Genomic DNA, 10,659 nt, shown 5'->3' with positions numbered 1-10,659 from the left:
GAGGGCACTATAGGTATATTTTTCAAATTCTTTGCTAGAGATAAACAAGGGATTGCTTGGCCAGCTATGTGGTGTTTATTTCAATTCTTATTTTTCTTGGTTTTGTTAGGAAGTCATAGGAGAAACATAATCTTTCTTATATCCTCCTAGTAATATCAGCTACATAAACCAGTGACAAGCATTTTATTTTTATCCTAAAAAAATTGTTAATCAATTCAAGCTCCAAAAATTATATTGTGTAGCTCCATAAACTAGACAAGCTGTAGGACTTTTTCTTTAGAAATGTATTGGCAAGCTTAATAAACAATTTTCACCGGTTACCACAATTTTACCCGAAGTGCCCATATTAATACTGCATAATGGATTTCAAAAATTAGCATTTTACTGGTTTTCAATGCAGTCATACTAATTTCATCAATTTTTGTCACTGGAAGCGACTCATGTTACCGATACAGCAGCAATTAACCTATCATTGTGCTGGAGAAATTGGGCAGACAATTGATATCCAAGAAAGAACTCTATTCAACAAAGGCTTGAGCATGCACTCACAATTCTTAGGCAAGACAAACCCATCATAAGGAAACAAAGTGAGCACCAATAAGAATCCATCATACAACATTCTCACAGGAGAAGCTTCGTGTAGAAATAAAGGAGCTCCTCGACAATGACTGCTACTAACAGATGAAAAGGGGAAAGAAGGAAATATTTTACAACTTAAAACAAGTAAAAACAACAAATATAACTACAATTCTTGGCCACAAAATGATGGTTGGACTGTTTGTGTAATTCCAGTAATGCATATATCTACCATGAGTACTTAATAGAAATGGAAGTTTCCATAAAGAACTATGCCTACATGTCTAGAAAACAAAATTAAGGGAGTTGCATCTTAAGCTGAACAACAAAATGTTGGATGCAATATTAATACCAGCTTGGTTACCAAAAGAAGAGAATTTTGGAGTTTTCTCAGACATGCACAACAATATGATACAACCAGCATATATCACACTTATGGAGCCCATGATAAGCACATTCACAAAAAGGATAAATTCAAAAGAAAACTTAATCTAATGAAACCAAAAAAATCTGACAACGACTTTCTATCTATTAATTGAAGTGCCATCCAAACGGATAGCGTTGTTTTTCTCAAAACTACAACTCGTAAACAAAAAGACAAGAAACAACACATCCACCTAACCAAAATGTCCAAACCTAAAAAAGCATGTTAATGGCTAAGAAATAAACATCAGAGCTGCAAACCATCCAGATGGCCTCTGCAGAAGGTGATAGACTTATATACATAGGAAGAACAAACCAAATGCAGAGCTCAAGTCCTACTTAAGCTTACTAACATCACACATCTTTACCTGATTGTCACAAATTTGTTGGTTCCATGCTTGGCCCAGTAATTCTTCAAGTCAATTGGGTTAGAAAGGTTATATCCTTCTCCCGCGAGCTTCTCCAACACCTTCTTAAATGCACCTTGGCTCATCTTCCGCCCTGCAATACGTGCCCCCCGCCTCTTTGTGCTCATAGGCAGGGGGTACATCGAAATGCTCATAGTACAGCATGCAGACTGCCAACCTCCAACACCCCACCGATAGCACTGCTGGGGAGTGCCAGTGCAAGAGCAAACCGGAGTGGGAATCCCAGAGATATCCAAGTCAATCCCATTAATAACAACATCCAAGCTCTTCCTAACATTCCTCCCTCGTGAAACCGAACCATTGCTCGTCTCATTCCTAGCGGCAATTTTCTTTGGTTTCTTTGGCTTTGGTGCCTTAGCCTGGGCTTTCTTCTTCAGAGGTGCCTCCTTTCTACTTCCAGGATCATCCATCAGTGGAATCTTGTCATCTTTGGGTGGCTCGGGCGGCTGCAGCATTGGGAGGGCCTGCGATCCATGGGCACCAGACAGGACCGAGTAATTGGGATTCAGAGGCATCATGTGGACCATCTTGGTCTCCCGGTGGTGGCTCATCCAACCATCCCTTGCAAACTCCAACGGAGCAGGCGGCTCCGGCATGCCGCAGTCACGGTGGAAGAACCCCCCATTGGCGAGGAGCGGCTTCGCGGCGTTGCGCTCGGCCACCGACGACATGAGCTGCAGCCCTAAATTTCTCTTCAAGGGCTGCTCATAGTAGGCCCAATTCCGCATCCCCAGTCCCCCATTATCATCCATAAAGGCAGCGGTTGGTCGAACTACCAAAGCAAGCACAAACGGGACCCAGAAAAGAACTATGTTTTTACCAAAATCGATCGATCCATCTACCACATTGCCTTCTTCCGGCCAAAATCTACAAACCCCATTACACCAAAAGAGTCAAAGCACAGAGAAATAAAACCAGATCAAGCAGAACTGAAGGCAATTACTAAAAAGGAGGCTTTTTTTTTTTTCGACACAAACCCTACCAACAAGGGGAAAAATCCAAAACGAAGAGAACAGGGGTATTGTCAGATTTTCACCAAAAGAAACCCTAAAGACGGCTTTTCTCGAATGGGAAGGGAAAGATTGAAGCTTTTAGGGTTTCAAGTTGAGATCTTTGGGTGAACGAGAACAGATGGTTCTTTTTAGAATCTCCAAGAAAAATAAAAAAATTATAGAAATCGGGAAGGGGAAATGGAAAAATAACAGTAAAAAATGGTTGAGGAGGTGAAGTGAGAATAGAAAGCAAGTACTTACTTTGGAAAGAGCTGGCCCTCTAGGGTTCCCGGCCGCGGTCCGATAACTGATGGAGATGGGAAAGGAGGAAAGCAGTAAGGTGGATTTCTTCCGTGGATGAGTCTTTGCTATGCATAGATATATCCAATTTTTTATATTTTTATAGTATCTTTCTTAAATATATCACTTTTCTGGATTTCTTTTTTTTTTTTAAGATCTTGGCCCTTTGGAATTAAGAAGGTTAAAAAAAAAAAAAAAGAAACAAGTTTGCCATGCATCCCTCTCTTCTATGCTCATCCATTGCTTTTAATTGAGAGATATGTTTGTTTTATTTGATTTATTTAGTATTATTCTATTGCCGGCTGCGGGATGGAAAGGCCTAGGCTTAATATAGGCTAAAAGATGACAATACTCAACCATTTAATTTATGTGAGTTGTTTCAATTCATTATAAACTAGTTTTAAACTCATACGTTGCACAAAAATTTTTGACCTAATTTTTTTATAAAAAATTATTTATTATTTATAAATTAAAAAATATCATTCATTCAGAATATTAGTATTGATTGATATTCTACGTATGAATAAATTTCATATTTTAATAATATAATATTGATATTTAATATTTTTATTAAATTTTAAAAATTATTGGAAAGAAGAGCTTAAAAATATAAAGTATTAGTGTTGATTGATATTTTTAATTATACATATTATTGGGTGTAAAATAACTCCAACCGAAGTTCGTAAGAGGCCAACCCTTTCAGGACTCTTCCGACTTCAGACCTTGTGCGGCATCTTTCTGAACTTTTCCGACCGTCCGAGCTTCCACAGTACCATCCGGACTCCTCCAGCAGTCGACCTTCCACGATGTCTTCCGAACTCCTCCAATGGACGAGCTTCCACGATGTCCTCCGGACTCCTCCAACGGACGAGCTTCTACAGTACCATTCGGAATCCTCCAGCAGTTGACCTTCTATAGTGTCCTCCGGACTCCTCCAACGGACGAGCTTCCACGGTGTCCTCCAGACTCCTCCAACGGACGAGCTTCCACGGTATCCTTTGGACTCCTCTAACGGACGAGCTTCCACAGTACCATCCGGACTCCTCCAGCAGTCGACCTTCCACGGTGTCCTCCGGACTCCTCCAACGGACAAGCTTCTATCGTACCCTTCGGACTTCTCCAATAATGAGCTCCTTCAGTCATCTATCGGACTGCTCCAAATGCTCTTTGGGCTTCACTGTCAGCCGATTTTCTATAGTGATCGACTACTCTTCGAATTTTTTTCCGACTTCCTCCTGTCATGATGAACTTTACTCTGAGCTTCTTCCGAACTTCGTCAATGTCCGAACTTCTCCAACAGCAGGACTTCTACAGTCATCAGATTCCATCCAAGTTTCTACAGTGGTCGGCCGCCTTCCGAATTTCATCCGAGCTTCAACAGTAAGCGAATTTCGTCCGAACTTTTACGACAACCGGTCTCCATCCGAGCTTCTACGATAAGCGATCTCCATTCGGGCTTCCACGGCAATCGATCTCCATCCGAACTTTTACAACGGACGGGCTCCATCTCAGTTACAACTGAGTAGTGCTGGATGCCAAGGAAGGAGTTTGAATCTTCTAGGATCTCCACTATTATGACCTCCCTGTGATCGGCCCATGTGGTGGTGGTCATGGACCACAAGACAGGAAAGAAGTCATTGCATGGTCCTTGTTGGGATATGCCGACTGACCCCCGTACGTCGACTTATCCTTGGACCGATCCGACCGACGCCCGACTCTATCTACCGGACAGACAGACGACTCCGACAATGACTGCCGACAATATCCGACCGAAGGTATGCCGGTCAAATAGACCGATACTGTTTCCAACTGGCCGAACGACCGAACCCATATCACCGACTCACTGTCGGGGGTGACAGCCGACGTCCGACTTCCACAAGGCACCAGATCAACCGACAATGTTTTCGAGTCATCACCCGACGTTCCGACAGCCGAATACCGACATATAGTCGGCCAGCCCATCTAAACGCCGTACAATTGCTATGGGCTATTGTCCCGTCAAGGACATGCTGTGCAGCCGCCCTGGGGCATTGTCCTGTCAAAAATATCGGTCAATTCTGATGACCTGACAACCCATGCCGATTTGATAGCCCCCGGTGATTTGACAACTCTCCAGTTGTCTGCTCCATTAATGGCAGGACCATACCGCATTCTACTATAAAATGGGGTAAGGCAATAGTTTCGGTAAGTTTTCGAAAGTTTTCTCAAGCTTTCTCAAACTCTGCTAAAATCTCATTCAAGTGCTCCATTTCTGTTGAAACAGAGTATTGACTTGAGCGTCGGAGGGTCTTACCGGAGCACCCCCAACTTCGGTTTAGACATTCCTTGTAGGTTCCGGCGGCGACCGTGATCCCCTCGACTCCAGCTTCTCCGACATCGACGAAATTCTGTACCAACACATATAAATGAACTTTATGTTTTAATAATATAATGTTGGCATTTAATGCCTCTTATTAAGCATTAAGAATTGTTTGGAAGAAGAGCTTGGATATGTGGCCTATGAAATATTAATTTATCTCCAAATGATATTTATAGATAAGAAATAATTGTTTATGTGGATAGTCTCAATAGTTCATAAACTTTCTCTCATTTTGTATTTATATATATATATTAGATTAAATTAGGTTATTTATTTAATAAAATATTCATATTTAGGTATAAAATTTTAATGGATTTGAAAACAAAAATCTAATTCGGATGGATAGATTTTTTATTTATTTGGTATTCAATCAAACCTGTATCTTATCTGGTTGGATTCGAACGCTATCCTTAATTTGGTTTTGGAATTCCCTATGAGCTCACCCATATTAGCTTCAACCAAAGATTACTGTTTTCCCTTTTTAGTAAATCTTAATAAAGAACAAGAAAATAATATAAATATCTAATTCTCTTTGAGGAAGTATAGCATATTTTTGTTTTATTAATATGTAAAGCAAAATCTCACTAGACATCCCTTGGTGTTTGGTTTTTCAATTGGTGATTCCTGCTGAGGGAATTATTTCCACTCCCACATGAACCTGTTGTTCATCCTCTCTACTCTTTTCAGTTTTGCAACTGGCTAGTATTTTTTATATCAAGAACTAATCGAATTAAAAAGAGGAAGCTCGACCATCCACGTTTCCCTATGCACCGTATATGGCCAGTACTAGTTTGGAATGAAGTATTAGTATTCTACGAAAGAAGTATTCTACTTGGAAGGCAAAACAATCAATGATATTAAATTTATTTGACTTCCTTATTCAACATAGACGAGCAAATTATGATAAAAACTGACCCTATTTCATATAGCACTTGCGAGTGAGTTTTAGGGACATTGTAGCCAACTTGCTATACTAATATTGTAGCGGAAAAATTGTTGTAGTTTAATTTTTTTTCTAATATTAGAAATAATATTCGGGTAACATGTTGTCAAGATTATTTTGATTAATGCGACAAATTTTAAATGTAATGAAGCGACAGAAGAAGTCGTATGCATATTCTCCAACCAATTGTGAAAGCACAGCTATAATTCATTCAAAACTTTTGTGCATGCATAGAAATACAACCACCAGACTTCATTTTATTATATGTAAATTTTTTTTCGATCATACGTTATAGACTTTAACGTCACATTTTTTTACTAGAAAACTATCCTAAACCGATATTATATCATGGAATGATACTTTTTCAAATTCATGTGTTGCCTAAATCGACCATAGTTGCATTTGTTTTCTGTTTGGGAAATTTTTGTTAGCATCTTGTTCATGTCATTTGGTTGATGTTTATCTGTTCAAGAAGGAGACTTAAATATTACAACCAACGAGATCCCAATTGAAAGTAATTAAGAGCTTAACATTAATAAGAGCATGTCTGACCCTCATTAAAAAGAGAGAGAGAGTCTAAAAATATGCTCACATTGTAATAAGATAAGGTAATAGTTACTGGTATAAGATGTATAAGAAATAATGCGGCATAAAATGTAGATGTGATTATTGATTAACATTAAAAGATTTGACTCACAAAGCTAGCAAGTACATATACTTTTGAAATATGGTGAAAGGATAGTTCAATTCAATGAAGGAATTAATGTAAACCACATTTCAAAGAAATTTATCAACTAAAATACCATTTGGCTCCAAAAATCATGAAGTTATGTAGATGGTACACTTTGAATAAATTTTTAATGTGCACAACTTAAATAATTAATCTAACTCAATTTTTTTTGTCTCTCATACTTAATAGTTGACTTCATGACCAGAATTGCTTCTCATATATATATAGATAGCAAAGTTTAGAAACTTGGGTAAGTCAACTAGCTCGGCCGGTTTGACTCGTCACCCTTGAGCATCTACAGGTCGGATTAAACCTATGCTCGAAATGCATTAACACCCATTCGGTCCATCAATGCAAATGATTAAACCACTCAAACCATTTAGGTTGAATCACCCGATTACCTGCCCAATTCAAGTCGGGAAGAAAACAATAAAAACCAATATATTTCAGGACCTTGACTTTTAACCATGAAATCTAGCCTCACTATTCTCTCACTTCCTAAGCTATCTCATCATGGTGATCTAAAACTGGTAGGAGGTATGCTTGTTTTTGATGAAAAGAGATATATATAAAGTATGCTTAAAGAGAACGACAGTGAAAACAATAATAGAAAGCTTCATCTATAGTAGGAGAGTGAGGAACAAATGGTACGAAGCTCAAGTTGGAGGCCTTCAACAAAGAGAAGGATGGTTACACATAGCTTGAGGAGGAGATGATAGAGGAAGGATGGTGATGAGGAGCTTGATGGGGATGGTCCTGGCACGGGAGGCATGGGGAAGAGGAGGGCTTGTTGTGCAGCTGTGGGAAAGGAAGAGAATTGTAAGCTCTAAGACATGAGATCTCTGTATATCAGCAAGGTTTAGATATTTCAAGAATTAGAGAAAAATTCTAAAACTAGCCTTAGGTAATCTAGTCCACGTGCAGTTGAACTCTAGTTGAACCTAAAACTCATGACCTGCCTATGACAATGGTCTGATCTAGATAAATGAGCTCCAAACACTAGTTAAAAGTGATCTTGTTGGGTCTAACATCACTATTGTCAACCATATTGGACCATGATAGAACAAAATTACATATAGTTAACTATAATTAATTGATCATGTTTTATCAAATTTAACCCAAGTTAATCATATCACATTACCGTCTCGACAAGCTCACTTTTGGCTCATCCAATGTCTGGTATTTAAACTCATATTTCAAAAAACTCACTACCCTTGAGCTCACTTTAAGCACTTCTCAAACTCATACCCTACCGGATTAACCTATTATTTTGGATCTTAGCCAGCTAACCATGCAACATTTGAATAAACCCTAAACTCTAAACCCCAAATTAAACACGAAATATCCAAGTCCATCAATCACTCACTATCTAATTGTAAGCTTATGCACCTAACTCATTGGATCATTTTAATTGTTCGTTAATTGATTTTATTATGTTCGAACCAAATCTAAGTTTCAAGACAAGGATTCGAAAAGTTTATGCTGTAATTCATAAGTGTCGCTGATTAAAAGGCCTGTCTCAAAGAATGCAAGTATGGGTTTGTGTGGAAAATTTTCCAAATTTTTCCTTAATTCTCAATTGACCTAATTTGGAGTTAAAGCTAGACCTAGTTTGATCCATCTTGGTTTGGAAATGTCTGACTGACTTATGTTGGGTTGGGTCAATTTAGGGTGGACACATATCGGTACCTTAACACATGAGCTAAAGTTTTGACAGCTGCCCAAACAGTTGTGGTAGGCTGTTTGTAAGATCATCGCTCACGAGAGAGAACTGAAAACAGAGAATTCCAGCAACCTTCTTCAATCCATCACCTCTTTTTCTTCTCCATTTTAATCTCATTTTACAACTACTTGAACGGGAACCCAGGGATCACAATTGGACCCAAGGACTTCATAAGAGCAAATTCTCACTCTCTCTCTTCCTTTGGTTGATGTTGATTTCCAATAAATTAGAGAATGGGGTATCATCGTTATGGCTCGGTCCCACTCACTCCATGATCTATTGACATTAATATTCATATAATTTTTATTCGCACGCCTATAATATTGAATCTATGATTTATCACTGGGCAACTTTTCTGGTATCATCAACACTCAGGTTTTAAAACAATGATCCAAGACTCATTTTTCTCAATATAGTATGACTATGAAGTTTAATTTATAGTAGAAATGATTTGGTTAATTAAGTTTAGCTAGGTCAACTTGATAATCTAGCCCCTATTCTATAAATCAGATTTAGTCCAGGTAAGCAAGACCTAGATGGATCTGATATGTGGAAATAGGGCCCTTAATTGGAGACGTTTAAAGATATAGTTGGGTTCAATTCAAATAATTAAAAAGAACTCACGTAGTCTACACCTTGATCAGCCTCGCTTGAGGCCTGGAAAATAGGCAATCCTGGACTTTGGATTTAATCAGTATTTATTTTTTTGCAAATGTTGGGATCTAGGATTTAATCAATTTTGAGGTCAAATAACTTAATTGCCTTTCTGAAGGCATAAATTAAGTCAGTTATTTATCTGAGGCATGAAAGCTCTAGTTTGGAACCAACTTTGAGCAACTAAGACATGTTAGTACTCATTTCGAAACTAACTTCATGGTGAACTTGTTATATTGTCAAGTAATTTAATTTTTATGATGACTAGTAGTTGGCCTAAAATTCAGCAGATTATAGTGGAGTCTGATTCAAAATAAGAGTTACTTCATTCTTGGAAAAAAAAAAGGAAAGGAGAAAAATCATAATTTACAGACAACTCTCTCTCTCTCTCTCTCACACACACAAGACATGGCACATGGTTCAATTACAAGTCACTTAGATTAACATGATAGGCAATTTTTTGGCTTCAACTCTACATCAACACTCAAATCCAACAAATCCTGCCACAATAAGAGGGCATCTAGTGGTAAATTACAGGGTGTTGACATTAATGATTGGGTTTCTATCCCGAGCACTTGATCTCAAATCTTGATCTGATTTTTCTATCATAGTTTTGAGGGGAGGGTGGTCCCGGAGGGAGAGAGAGATCTACTACAGTAGAGCCCAAAACTTGCATTAATATAATAGATTTTTACTAGTTTCTTATGAAGAACCACCATTAAAATGGAGAAAGGCATCACCCACTTAGCCTTGGCTGTTACTATCAAATATTAATTGAGATGGTATGACCTCTCATTTATTGACGAGAGACTAGAGTCGATGCGTTAGCCTTCATTTAATAGGATGTGTTTGTCTTGTGATCGGAATTAAAATCAAAATCAAAATCAAAATAGATTGGAATGAAAATTGAAATAGTCATATTCTTTAATATATTTGGTTCGTGATTGAAACTAGAATCGAAATTAAAATAAAATTTGAATATTAAAAGAGAGAGCAAAGATTAGATTTTAGAGAATTGAAATATTTTTATTTTTTTTAAAAATTTAAATAAAAATAAAATTATTTTTAATCAAATGGTTGAAACAAAAATCACTCATTCTTATTTTCATTTCTAAATCCACCTCCTCGTGTCCACACATGCTCTTATAGTACCGAAATGTCCTAATTTTGTAAGCTCGAGCGGTGGCTGGGCAACCTAGTTAGAGTAGGGTGGGGAATGGATTTAAATTCCTATACGGGAGTGGTTCCTCGAAATGTTAATAAAACTTAGCCTCGATCATTAGCAAACAAGATTGACCAGAAAAAATACGTAAAGAGGGGCAAAACGAGGAGAAGAGTGCTGAAATTGGAGTTTTACACTATAAATGCTCTCATTTATTAGCAACAAATCATCCATTTACCAAGAACCATTCTTGTTCCACCTTTAAGGTCATTCCTGACACATGCCAGCTCATCGTCTGAAGGTCACGCGTTTAAATGCATGCTTAACGTATGTCCACATGCATCCGTCCGGATCTCAATATTATGATCC

General features: G+C 38.0%; 1 protein-coding gene across 1 annotated transcript; it reads right to left on the bottom strand.

Annotated features, from left to right (window-relative positions):
* Nucleotides 1–1,085: 1,085 nt before the first annotated feature.
* LOC140852123 (protein Barley B recombinant-like) lies at nucleotides 1,086–2,824 on the bottom strand. The gene is made up of 2 exons (XM_073245038.1): nucleotides 2,681–2,824; nucleotides 1,086–2,294 (listed from the first exon to the last, which is right to left on the bottom strand). The coding sequence occupies exon 2, from the start codon at nucleotides 2,177–2,179 to the stop codon at nucleotides 1,364–1,366; it is 816 nt and encodes a 271-aa protein (XP_073101139.1). The 5' UTR covers nucleotides 2,180–2,294; nucleotides 2,681–2,824; the 3' UTR covers nucleotides 1,086–1,363.
* Nucleotides 2,825–10,659: the final 7,835 nt, after the last annotated feature.

This window comes from Elaeis guineensis, chromosome 10 (assembly GCF_000442705.2).
Source record: "Elaeis guineensis isolate ETL-2024a chromosome 10, EG11, whole genome shotgun sequence".
Taxonomy (NCBI): domain Eukaryota; kingdom Viridiplantae; phylum Streptophyta; class Magnoliopsida; order Arecales; family Arecaceae; genus Elaeis; species Elaeis guineensis.
The sequence above is the reverse complement of the archived record's forward strand: the minus strand, read 5'-3'. Positions and strand labels throughout refer to the sequence as shown.